Genomic DNA, 12,555 nt, shown 5'->3' on the forward strand with positions numbered 1-12,555 from the left:
CAGGCTTCAAGTGCAGGTCTGCAGCGAGGCCGGGGAGTGCAGAACCCACTGTAGCACATGCAGCCACCCACCCACCCACCTCTTGTGACATTTACATATAGTGGTTGTGAGCTGCAGGCCAACTGGAGATAGCTGTGTCTGGCAGCCACTGGAACCCCAATGCTGGTGAGCTCTGGGCTAGGGCTCGAGGTACCCCAGGGCCGTTCTTGCGCTGCAAGGAGCTCAGGTCGAGAAGGGTGACGTTCTGATTTGTTGCCTTTCAGGGATGGCTGGTTGGGAGGTAGATGATTAAGCTGCAGACATGGAAGGGAAAGGACCCTACCGCATCTACGACCCTGGTGGGGGGACCCAGGAAGAGGCGGCCGCAGCCTTTGAGCGGCTGGTGGAGGAGAACACCCGGCTGAAGGAGAAGATGCAGGGGATAAAGTCTCTAGGTAATTGTTGTGGTGCTGGACTTGTGCGGGGGGGGGGGGAAGGGTGGGTTTTCTTTTATCCTTCCCCTTTCTGGAGAGTCCACTGCCTCCCTGTGGCAGACCCTTGCCTTGCAGCCTCGATGCCGCATCCAAAAGAGCATGGTGCTCTCACTGCTTCATCAGCTAGAGGGGGTGCTACGGAGTGACACCCCTCTCTTTCCCCACCCCAGGGTGCGCTTGCTGGCTCTGCAATACTCCCTAGCTGGGGCATGGAACGTGGGACGATACGTTCAATGTGTAGTCCCTCTCAACCTTTCCTGAACGTGCCCTGGACGACTCATACCCAAGGGGTGATTCCCTGCCTCGGAAACCCCTCCAGGTATGAGTTGTGCCATTTTGCAGTGAGTGGCACAGCTGTGCATACTGGGAGTGGGCATTAGCTTGTCACTGAGAAGGCAACACAAAGCTCTTTGCTCCCTGTAAAATCTGTCGTGGTGCCAGCAGGATCTTGTGGCTTGTGCACAGGGACGTGCGGATGGGCTGAGACACCTGCTGTTTGTGTCGCCTACGGAAAGGCCCGCGGTCTGTGCTAAATGGATGGGTTGCTATGGTTGCTGTGCTGATGCATGGCTGAGAATTAAGTATCTTAAATGTGCTCAGCTCCTCTAGCATCCTTCTGTGATGTACTGCAGGAGCCTTGATCCAACTAGCTTTTAAATAAGGCTATGCTCATGTTCAGCTACCAGCTGAAACTCCCCACCCCTAATCCGTTTGATGGCTTTTTCCCCTCTTGCTGTAGTGGGACCTGATGACACTTAGTCCACCTCCACTGCTGGCTTCTGTGCTGCAAATGTAGGGGAACCTCTTGACTCTGTGGACCCAAATAATGCAGACTAAGGCCTGGTCCACACTTACAAGTTAGATCAATCTAGCTACATCACTCAGAGCTGTGAAAAATGTCGCCTTCTGAGTGCTGGGGTTAGGTCGACCTAATGCCTGGTGTAGACACAGTGAAGATGACAGAATGTAGCTGCAGTGTAGATGTACCAGTAACATCTCGGAGTTCACAGGCAGCAGAAGACTGTGATGCACCGTTCCAAGACGCCTGACAAGATGCATGACTGTGGGAAAAGATTAGATCTAGTTGTACTACCCAGTGGAGATCAAAGGCTTTGGAAAGGGGACCCTCCTGGCCCAGGGTGAGGTTTTCTGGCTTAAGATCAGAGCTTTTAAACACTGGGGAAGACATGAAATCTATAATCTCCCTGTAAGATGTGCTGTCCTTGATGTTTCCATGCTAGAGAAGCAACAACTGTAGTTCTGGTTTGGGATTATTTGCTTGGGAAGAATTATTTCTGTCGTGTGACATTTCCATTTCTCCTGGTCGTGAAATACAAGGGGGGGAGGGGATTTTTGCAGGCTGGCATGGGGAACTGGCCTCTGGGGCATGGCAGCTATATACGAGGGAAGGGGTGTAAATACCAGGAAATATGAACTCCTCTGTTTACTGTATACACCAGGAGAACTGCTGGAGGAGTCCCAGATGGAAGCATCGAAGCTGCGGCAGAAGGTGGAGGACCTTGTGAAGGACAATGAGATGCTGAGGTCGTCTTCCTCTTTCGACAAACTGCCTGAAATAACAGGTACGAAGGTGGGAAGCTTACCCAGGGAGAGCCCTCCAGTCCAGATTCAGGAATCGGACACAAAGTATTTGTCTGAGCAGATTCACACTTGGCTGGATTTCATAGTAGTTTTTTCTCCTCCTGTTTTCTATAGAACTTCTCTCTCTCGCGCGCACACACACGCGCGCACGCACACTTACTTGACCTTTCTTCTCTGACCCTGATTTCCCCAGGGAGCTGCATGGCCTGTGGAGTGTCTTTGTTTCCCACATCAGTGGTAGAATGGCCTGCGAGTCTGTGACTTTAGACTAGCATGTAATTGCAACAGCTGCTCTGCATTTATGGAGAGAGGTCAGAGCAAGGTTTGGCAAGTCACATCTGACCTGCCCATTACCCTTCCCTAGTGCAGATCCATTAGGGATGGTGTCCCTACCCTCTGTTTGCCAGGAGCTGGGAATGGGCAACAGGGGATGGATCACTTGATGATGACCTGTCCTGTTCATTCCCTCTGGGGCACCTGGCATTGGCCACTGTCAGAAGGCAGGATACTGGGCTAGATGGACCTTTGGTCTGACCCAGTGTGGCCGTTCTTGTGTTCTCAATGTAACAGCCTGTGGCAGCATTTTAAAATGGGTATGCAGACGGTTGGTGCCCTGTGGTCCAGGAGTCCTGTGTGCAAAAAGGCTGCAACCTGCCTTCTTGCAAAGAAGTGATTCCTAACCTATGCAATGGCCAATGAAAGGTGAAGAGCAAAGTTAAGTGTCCTAATGAAAAGAGCTGGCTGCTGCCCTTCTTTTACATTGAGATTTGCCCCTGCAGCTAGTCTGCCTTCTCCAGCTCCTGCTCCCTTCTGAGGACAATTTGTTGAGTGCTGCTGTAATTTGTGCATGTTTCAGATAAGCCATGAAAACTTGAGGTCCTGTCTGATTTCTGTGGACATCAAGCCTTCCCTGGCGTGCTCAATAAGAGTGGGGACTTACTCTTGTTGGCCAAAATTTCCTTCCCTGCAGAACCAGCAAGTACCCTAATGTAGACAAGCCTCCTGCAGCCAAGCCCGTTTCTAGAACCGTTTTTAGGTAAAGCTGCTTAAAGCAAGTCTAATCGAAGGAGTGATTCAAAATGGCTGTGGCTGCCGGAGGGTTATCTACCCCAGGGCTCCCACAAAGTCAGCTGAACTGGTGTTAGAACCAATAGGAATCCTTGTGAATTCCCGCATAGGCGTAGGGGAGAGGGGAGAAGCTCCAGTCAGGTCAATGGGGTCGCATGTGGTGGGGGGGCAAATTCCGCACCTGCCTGGGGCTTTCAGTTTGGGGGGAGGTAACGCCGCCCTGCCCCCTCTCCTCCCCGCCCCACCACACACAAACTATATCCGTGTGAGGGCTGTTGTGGTTACAGTTGTCTGCTCACAGGGACTGGCTGACGAGCCTTAAAGGGCTGCAAAGAGAATATCTGAGCCCTGGACCTGATCTTTCAGGATAGCGGCATGAAGCATCCGAACAGGGGAACTTCCAGCTGCTTTACCTGACACAGCTGACTGACCAAAGGCAAATGCCTGGGAGTTAATACACACAGTCTGCGTTTGCACGGCATGCAGGGCATTACCTGGGCCACTTCCCCACAGAGCAGCCACTGGCAAGGGCCAGGAGAAGGGTTTACAAGTGTGGTGCTTAGCCCTGGAAGCCGTTCCTCGGGGCCTGTTAGTCTGTTGCTGCTGGTTAGATGGGAGGAAACCAATCCACACTCTGACCTCTCTCTGCAGCCTGTTGATGTTACAAGACTCTCTTGTTTTGTAGCCAGGGGGGAGGGATCAGAGAGGGGCCAGTTGAGTAATTATTTGTTGCCAGTGCAGAATTTCACCCACTGGAAGCCTGAATTCCCTTTCCCCTTCCGGGGAATGGGTTGGAGGTTTCTGTCCTGTCGCACTGCCTGGAAATCATTGTTCTCTGTGACTTCCTAGCCTGTCTGGTCTCTGCCTCTTCACTGCTGTCCCGTTTACCATGCCAAGCTCTGAAACATTCACAGCTGTGACGTCCTCTCCCTTTTACAGGAGGTGATCCAGAGCCACACCTGTCCCCTGCGGGTCCAGGCAAAGCTGAGAAGGAGCCGGATGCAGAAGCTCAGAAGCCTCCATCCACTGTAAGTCTGATGAAAGGGAGGCATTTGCCCTTTAACCCTTAGCAGCCCAGGCCCTGAAATTATCAGGCAATTAAAAAAATATATATATATTCTGAGGCTTAAGGAAACAGACATGTTGGAAGGGGCTAGAATTCCTGCCTGACTGGGGTGGGTTCCCGGTTTTGTTTCCCACATCAGAGATAGAATGGACTAAGTCTTTAGACTAGCATGTAATTGCAACAGCTGCTCTGCATTGTAGCATTAGACTGCAGCGCCAGCCACCGTTACCTAAGCCCATTCGCTTTCCCTTCAGGGGCTTCCATCCCAGCTCTGACCCCTGTAGACACAGGACTTGCTTTCTGTTTGTGGGGAAACCTGTCTGTCCTAGGAGGCCCCAGTCACTGGATTCTAGTCCCCAAACCTGGAGGATCATCTTTACAATGCATAGAGTGGCTTAAAGAGCTGACCCGCTGGCCCAAACCGTCTCTGTTGTGTACTAGAGCTAATGGCATTACGCTAGCTGGCGGAACGGGGAAATGTCTCCCTTCCCTGCCGCCCCTATAATCTCCGTCCTCCCTTTGCTGTGATGGGGCACTGCGGGATTCACTTTCCCTGCGTGAGGGCCCGACTCCCTCTCTCCCTTTGCAGGGATCCTCCTCAGAGTTCGAAATTGTATCTGGTGAGGACAAGAGGTTTTCCCAGGAGAGCAGGAAGTCGGTGAGTTATCTTGCCAGCTCGGCTCCCTGAGGAGAAGCTCGTTTGGGGCTCGAGACAGGGCTATTAGTACACCGCGGGGGCACAGCGTGTCCACGGGCAGGCGGTGGGGACTGTGTGAGATGGGCAAGGCCGTTTGTGGTCGTTTCCCCTGCACTGACAGTGTTTGCTCTTCCTGAATGGGAATGGAGGCCAGGTAGGTGGCGGGCGATCAGGGGCAGTAGCTAGGGAAAGAGCGCTGATTCCCAGCTTGTCTAAGTGAGTAGCAAGGCCAGAGCAGCAGCCAGCCAATTCTCCCTGCGCCCACTTCCCCATCGCCTCGCCCCGTTTCAGTCCCTGGCCTGATGCACGAGGGCTGTGGCACGTGCACAGGAACCACCGCACGATGGCTCCCCTTGGCCCATTTCCCGGGACATGGTCAGGAAGATCAGAAGGGGGAAGCAGGAGGCTGCTGCAGAAGGGCCTTCTCCCTCACTTATGCAAATGGACCCGTGCCTGTGACTTCCCTCTGGGCAGCTGGGCGTTCAGCCAGGAGGGCAGGCCGTCGCCCTGGGAAACTGGGCGCCTCGGGGCTGAAGAAAGGGGCTGTAAAGTCCTGAGTGGCGCAATCTGGCACTGCACATTTCGTAACTCTTTCAGTCTCTGCGCAACTTGACAATTGTTCGGTTATGCCCCCCCCCCCCCCGCCATGCCCCCCTGCCACACACACAGTCGATGGGATTTTTGCACCCACCCTGGCCTGTTTAGGATCCTCCTGTCCCCCTGTTAATGATCCCTGTAAAAGCCACCATAGGACTCAGCATGGCTAGCAGGCTCTGCTCAGCAGGTGCCCACTGCTGGCACAGCAGAGCTGGTCGGGCAGGGTCCTGACTGAGGCCCATTGGGTAGCCTGCACTCAGCCTGCCTGTGGTAAGCTTGGCTGTACCCCTGACAGGAGTCCCAGGGGAGTGCATCCCTTGAGAGCATTGCCAGTCACTGCCTCCCGGCCCTTCTTCCGCCCTGAGCAGGCTGGTGCTGTCGGCGCCGTTGTTTTTCTGGGAGTCTGGCTGCAGGCTGCAGTGTGTCGGTGAGCAGCATTCAGGCTGATTCAGACTAGGAGCTGAGCCGCTGAGGAAGGGGGCACTCGCCCCCTAGCGTCCACTTTCTGCCTGTACCCAGCCCTTGTGTGTCAGCCTGTGTTTTGGTTCCCAGAGCCTGGCCTTGTCCTGCGGCGGTTCTGCGGGGAGCAAACCTAAAGGGGGGAATCCTTCCCACCCTGCCTGCACTGCGGTGGAGCGAGTCACTGCACGCTTTGCTCTGGGCCCAGACCACTGTGTCCGAGTCGGGCAGCATCCGGGGCTGGGGAGGGAAATAGGACAGTAAAGAGAATAGCTTCTTGTTGGATAAAAACAGCCCCAGTGCCAGGTCCCAGAAACACATGCTGCTCCACTGGGACAGGTCCCCGGGTTAGTGCAAGGCCCAGCCCATGCACACATTTGCACCAGTTTCACTAAAGGGTGTGACTTATAGCGGTTTAATTAATCCAGTGCAGCTTTGTGTGTGGATGCTCTGAAATCAGCTTATAGCCGTCCGGCTTCCACCTGTCCATTGAGAGGTGCCAGCTCAACCCATTTAAACCCATAGGGAAACTCACCCAGTTTTAAGAGAAACCGGTGCAACCTGTGCGCGTAGAGAGAAACCAGGAGCAGGCGAGAGGGCGGCTGGGTGCATGTGTGGCAGACACTTGAGGTGGGGTGATGCAAAGTCAGAAGCGTGTTATGTTGGTGCTGGGGCTGGAATAGCAGGGAGCTACTCCCCAAGCCGCCCTGCTCCGTTCCTATCTATAGCAGCTCCCCCTGGCAGACGCTGGGAATGGAGTTCGCTCCAGTAACTTTACTGCTTGGCATTGTCTTAGCCAGTTTTCTCTTGGCTCTTCTCATTGGCAGGGGGCTTTACAGCTGACCTGTGTGCTGCCTGGCTGGGCACATACAGAGGCTGCCACGTGCAGTGTTCCCGGACAGGGTGCCCTCCTCAGCGGTATTGCTAACGGTGATAAAAGCTAATGGGGGCCAGAAAGCCACAGAGCTGAGAACGGCCTGTGGTTTGTGAAGCTGGGGGATGTTGCTTTTTCACGTTCCCCTTTGAGTCAGCCGCGGGACGCGTGAGAGGTGGATACAGACTCCTGCAACTCTGGGATTTCCCGGGGCCATTGGGGGCAAAAGGACGGGGGGCGGGGCATCAGTTGGGCAGCCCCGGGAGCGGTGCTAGGCTCCCAGCAGGTGAAAGGCTCACAAGACTTGGCGTGGGAGGAGCCCGTTCTTGGTGGACTGGCTGGGTGGCACGCAGGGTGAGACCTGTTCCCTCTTGGGAGTCATGGCTCCAGAAGGTGTCTTCGGTCTCCTAGGTAACCAAACAGTTAAATACCCGCAATAGGTTAGGGCAAGTCAGGGCTCAGTAACCGAACGGTGCAGCCGGGAGTTCTGTCAACATGTGCGTAAGTACGTGGGTGTGCGGGTGACGCATGCCGGCAGGTGTGCCCGGCCACGATAAATACAGCCCGGTCCCATCTCGGCTAGCGTCTGTCATGGGGCCTGGATCCCCACATGCCCTGGGGTTACTGGGAGCAGGACCACGGCAGAGACAAAGCCCAGCGGAAGAGAGGAATTACGTGGTAGAGGCAAGAGAGGGAGCTGCCTCCAGCTTAGCTTGGAGAAGCAGAGGAGGGCTGCGGGGAGGTACCAGGAGCTGCAGAGGAGAAGGGCCTTGTGCCGGCAGTGGGACAGAGAGGAAACGGATGAGACAAGTTCTGAGCGAGGCTGCAGCGGGTCCTTGGGGTCCAGCTCCTATACGGAATCAGGTAGCACAAGCTGAACTTGTTCCAGTGTGTAGCTCAGAAGCGGCACCTTCTGGCACTTCCCAGCAAGGTGCAGGGCGAGGGGAGTCGCTGCCCATGGGGGCCTGTTTGCTTACTGGTCCCCCAAGAGGCCAGGCAGCGGAGAATCCAGGTTCAGTGGTCTCACTGGACTCTGGCATTCAATTGGCGGCCACAGGCAGAGCAGGGTTGTCTACCCGAGTCATTTGGGCGAGCTCTCCTATGCTCCAAGATTCCTCGGTTATCCCAGGGCTACCCACAGTATGTCTCCTGGGGGGGCCTGACCTTGAATGGAGACCCCCCCCCCCCCCACGTGGGGAAAAACCTGCACCGGGCTGGTTCAGATCTCACTGGCAGGTCACGGGGTGTTCTGGACGCTCTGGGCTCTGGCTGGCCAGTGAGGGCAGGATGGGACTGGTGCTTGCCAGTGTTGCCTGTGTGGGGTGGGTAATAGAGAAAGAAGCCGGGAGAGCCTAGAACTCTGGTAGACGCTTGGGTTTCACTGGAGTGTCTTTTGGGATGTAGACGGGCACTGTTGTCTAGACACAGGAGCCACTAGAGGGCACTGGAGGCTGAGTCCTGTGTGGAGGGAGACACTGTTCCTTCAGCAGGGAGAAGCAAGGATTAGGTCTAGAAAGAAGGACCCCGGGGTGAGCCCCAGTAAATCCCCTGCCCTGTGCTGATGCCCCATTCGGGTTCTGCTTAGGGGGTTGAGTTGGCCCCACATTCATTCGCCGCTCGGCATCTCAGCAGGAGGATGAGCACCAGTTCTCAGAGGCTTCTGGGTTTGGCTGGTATCTTCTGCCCGCCGGAAGGTGCTTGCTAAGCTACCTTCACTCCCCATGACCCAAGTGCTTGGTTAGGGAGCGCTCACCTGGCAGGGCCGAGGTGGGGCTAGCTCCACGCCTGAGAGCCCTGGCTGGAAGGTGCTGCTGACATGCCGAGAGAGGTTGAACTCTATGGCACTGGCTGAGTGACTGGCCGCCGCCTCCCTGGCACACCCCTGCTCTCCCTCAGCTCCATGGGGGCGAGGCTGCCGGGCTGACCTCTCTGACCGACTGCAATTCCTCTCCCAGGACGCAGAGCTGCAGAACGAGGACACTAACCTGATGCTGCACCTGCAGCGGCTGGAGAGCACCCTGAGCATCTTCGCCGAGGAGCCGGACAAGAACCAGGTCTTGGCTCACCTAGGGCGCATGGCCCTGGAGTTTAACCGCCTGGCCTCCAAAGTGCACAAGAACGAGCAGAGGACGTCCGTTCTGCAGGTAGGGACGTTCCTTCTGCACCCGGCAGAGAGGGCTGTGGGGTCTGTCCCCCGCTGGCGTGCCTAGGAAACTTCCTTCCCTCTCACCTCCTCCACTCCACTGTAAATCCTGCAGGGGCCTCCACAAGGGAGCACTGCCTAGCTGCCTTTCTCCACGCTCCCCCTTTTCCTCTCCTCATTGCTCCCCCCTCCGCCACATCAGTCCCTCCTTTGATCTTTTCTTCTCTATGTCCCCATGCTCCCACCTCCCTCTGCTGTCTGTGTGAGAGAAACTGCAGGCTCGTCTGTGTCCAGCTTGCTCTCGTCCAGCGTCCCCTTGTCACTTCCCTCCAACTTCTGGCCATGAACAAAGCACTAAGTGCATGGGGCGAGGGGGAAACCTTCCCTCGGGGGCAGAGTGATTGTGTAATTGCTCATTACTGGACATAGAATGACTTGCATCTTCCTCCGAAGCACTGATGGTGAATGCTACTGAGAGACAGGCTGCTGGGTTAGCTGGACCATTGGTTCAGTTCCTATGGTCCCTAGTAGGGTTGGCCACTTTAGGACCACCCTCTGAAGCACTGAGGTCACGTTCTGCCTGTGAGCGAGATGTGTAGTGCCCCAGGGATAGTGTACGTGTGCGTCTCCCCTCCAGTAGCATTAGTGGAGGAGAGACCAAGTTGGCCATCAGGGTGCTGGGCAGGGGCCTGGCCTTGTTAAACCAAGGGAGTTCCGTCGCTGGAATGCCCTTTCCCTCTATGTCAAGGGGGCTGTGTGAAGCATGAGCCTAAAGCCACTCATGTTCCTCTGGCAGACGCTGTGTGAGCAGCTGCGTAATGAGAACGAGGACCTGCGGGCAAAGCTGGAGAAGGATTTGGAGCAGAGGAACCAGGCTACGGAGAAGCTTAGGTGAGAGCAGGAGGGATGTTGGTTGGGCAAGATGCGTGGTTGGCGGGGTGGATCGGATGGAATTGTTAACTTCTTCAAATGCTGGTTGCTGTATGAATCCTTGAGAGTTTCTCAGTCTGCGTTTCTGTTGTGCTCTTCCCGCCGCAAAGGTGTGAGAACCTGGAGCTGAAGAAGATGGTGATGATGAGCAACAAGGTGGGCGTGAAAGGGGACGGTGTGGAGAGCGCTGGCCAGCAGCAGGTAGGAGCAGCCAAGACTCTTCCTCTTCCCTGTGCCATCCCAGGACAGCTCCCGCGCTGCAGGGACAGCTCCCACCCTTTGTAACAGTATCCTGATCGCACCTGGGAATGGAGTCCCAAGTCCAGAGCGCCGTGTGATCCTGCAGGGTGCCTGGAAGCCCTCTTGGCAAACCCCCCATTTATCTTCAAAGCATCCCTTAATCCTTCATAGGCTGATATTTTGAATCTCCCAGGGCCCGATTCTCCCCATTTACCCCTGTGTTGCTGGGGTGGTGCCCCTGACTCCAGCAGTCACCCCTCTGTAGAAGGAAGCCTCCAGGGTGGGAAAGCAGGCCCTAAGCTTGGAACAAGTGCAGGTATTTGTTTCGTTAAGCGGCTTATTTTGGAGGGAGGGACACCAAGCTACGGCAGAGCTAGGAGTCATTCTGCCATGCTCCCTGCAGCCTTGCTAAATGCCACTGGGTCAGTGTTAGCTACCAGCTGCAGCAGCAGAGAAGTCCAGAGCGGCAGAGCACGGCTGCTCCCCATCGCCAAGGGTTGGGCTGGAACGGCGCACGTCGTTGTAAGGGGAGGAATGGTCTTGGGCGACCAGGGCTTTGCCACTGAGCTGGGGTGCGGACCCCCCTCCACAGTGGGGAGAATGCTACTTACGCCGCAGGAGGTGGTGAGGCCAGGTGAGTGCAGGTGCACTCGTGAACCGTTGCCTTGAAACCCTTGTGTGACTGGGAGGGCGGGTGATTGCTCGGTCAAACCAGCAACAGAAGCGAGCGGAGGGTTCCCGTGCTGAGAGAGGCAGTAAAGCAGCAGGGGACCAAAGCCAAAGGCTGATCTCCCTTGAACTAGAAGCAGCAAAGAATCCTGTGGCACCTTATAGACTAACAGACGTTTTGCAGCATGAGCTTTCGTGGGTGAATACCCACTTCTTCGGATGCAAGTAGTGGAAATTTCCAGGGGCAGGTGTGTGTGTGTGTGTATGTGTATATATATAATATGCAAGCAAGAAGCAAGCTAGGGATAACGAGGTTAACCTGCCCCTGGAAATTTCCACTACTTGCATCCGAAGAAGTGGGTATTCACCCACGAAAGCTCATGCTGCAAAACGTCTGTTAGTCTATAAGGTGCCACAGGATTTTTTGCTGCTTTTACAGATCCAGACTAACACGGCTACCCCTCTGATACTTGAACTAGAAGGCATCCCCGGCCGTTGTAGGTGGATGGCTGGCTGCTCCCACCACATCCGCTTCCCCAAAGAGCGGGAGATCTCCCTTTCCCCGGGAAAGGGGGTGGGGACAGGACTGAGGCAGACACCAGAGGGCGCTGTGTGGGACCCACGCCGCCTGGATCCAAAAAGCAATTCCTGACACTAACAATGTCTAAATTTCTCTCCCCCTCCCTACCCTGCAATTGCTTGGGTGGCTGTTGGGGGATGGTAAGTGGTGGCCAGAGTTGAGGGATTATGGGGGCAGGCCAGTGGACTCTGCCTGGGCTGCGAGTTCACGTTGGTTACCTGCAGAGAGACAACGGGTGCAAGACTGGTGTCAGTGAGTCACAGGGGTGGAGGTGGGTTCTGCTCCCCGCCAGGCGGGGCTGACGGCCATTGCCATGTGAGGCAACATGAGCCGTGGTGCTCAGGTGTGCTGGGATGGCAGGGGACAGCTGGGGGGGTGGGGCAGGCAGCTGTTGGATGCAGGACTCCTTTCTCCTGCTTCCCTGGCTGTGGGATGTGTCTGGCCCAGCTGCCGTGGAAGTCCTGAGGGTTTCTGTTTGCTGTGTCTCCAGAGTGCGGCAGCGGCAGAGAAAGCATCGGGCAAGGGCGTGCCAGGGGCCAGTGAGAAGAAGGTGAAGATCCTCGAGCATCAGCGCAATGAGGTGAGCTGGGCCCGCTGCGGAGCACCCCGGCATTGCTGGCTTAGAGCGTTCGCCTTTTCCCCCAAAGGCGAGCCAGGCCTGGCTCGCGCGGCCTAGTGCTGATGTACGCACCTTACAAAGCAGCCCCACGCTTGGCATGACGGGCCGTGTCTGCTCGGGACAGGCCCATGGCTAGGAGGGCAGCGGGGGGCTGCGGATCAGTCTGAGGTGCACTGGCAGAGCCTGCGGCGGGGGGTGGCGGTGCTGGGGGAGCAGGGGCTGGGGATTGAGATGGGGCGCTGGGGAGCAGGGGGGCTGGGGATTGAGATGGGGGAGCGCTGGGGGGGCTGGGGATCGTGCTGGGGGAGTGGGGGGCTGGGGATCACACTGAGACATACTGGCAGAGCTGGGCTGCTCCCTGCCTGTCTGTGACATTCCTGCTGTGTCTCCTGCTGGAGCTGCTAGTTGCTCAGTAAAAGTCACCTAAGCATGAAGGTTTTACAAACGATGGTTCAGCTGTGGCTGGCTAGTGGGAGAAGAACTGGGCTCGGCTTGGGTGCTCTGCTCACACAGCGCTCCTGAGAGAGCGAGAATGCCT

At 56.2% G+C, this 12,555-nt stretch overlaps 1 protein-coding gene across 6 annotated transcripts in view; it reads left to right on the plus strand.

The window, feature by feature from the left end:
- The window catches only part of TNIP1 (TNFAIP3 interacting protein 1), a 46,351-nt gene that overhangs the window by 22,709 nt on the left and 11,087 nt on the right, over positions 1-12,555 (plus strand). For 5 of the 6 annotated variants that reach the window (XM_039483335.1, XM_039483334.1, XM_039483336.1 and 2 more), the window contains exons 2-9: positions 264-434; positions 1,934-2,056; positions 4,083-4,171; positions 4,799-4,867; positions 8,792-8,980; positions 9,776-9,870; positions 10,020-10,110; positions 11,889-11,978. In XM_039483335.1, coding sequence (XP_039339269.1) covers positions 302-434; positions 1,934-2,056; positions 4,083-4,171; positions 4,799-4,867; positions 8,792-8,980; positions 9,776-9,870; positions 10,020-10,110; positions 11,889-11,978 — 879 coding nt within the window. In that variant the 5' untranslated portion in view covers positions 264-301. The remainder of the gene's footprint in view (positions 1-263; positions 435-1,933; positions 2,057-4,082; positions 4,172-4,798; positions 4,868-8,791; positions 8,981-9,775; positions 9,871-10,019; positions 10,111-11,888; positions 11,979-12,555) is intronic. The other variant, XM_039483337.1, reaches the window with a different exon arrangement.

The sequence above is a fragment of the Mauremys reevesii genome, linkage group 8, assembly GCF_016161935.1.
Source record: "Mauremys reevesii isolate NIE-2019 linkage group 8, ASM1616193v1, whole genome shotgun sequence".
NCBI classification, from domain to species: Eukaryota; Metazoa; Chordata; order Testudines; family Geoemydidae; genus Mauremys; species Mauremys reevesii.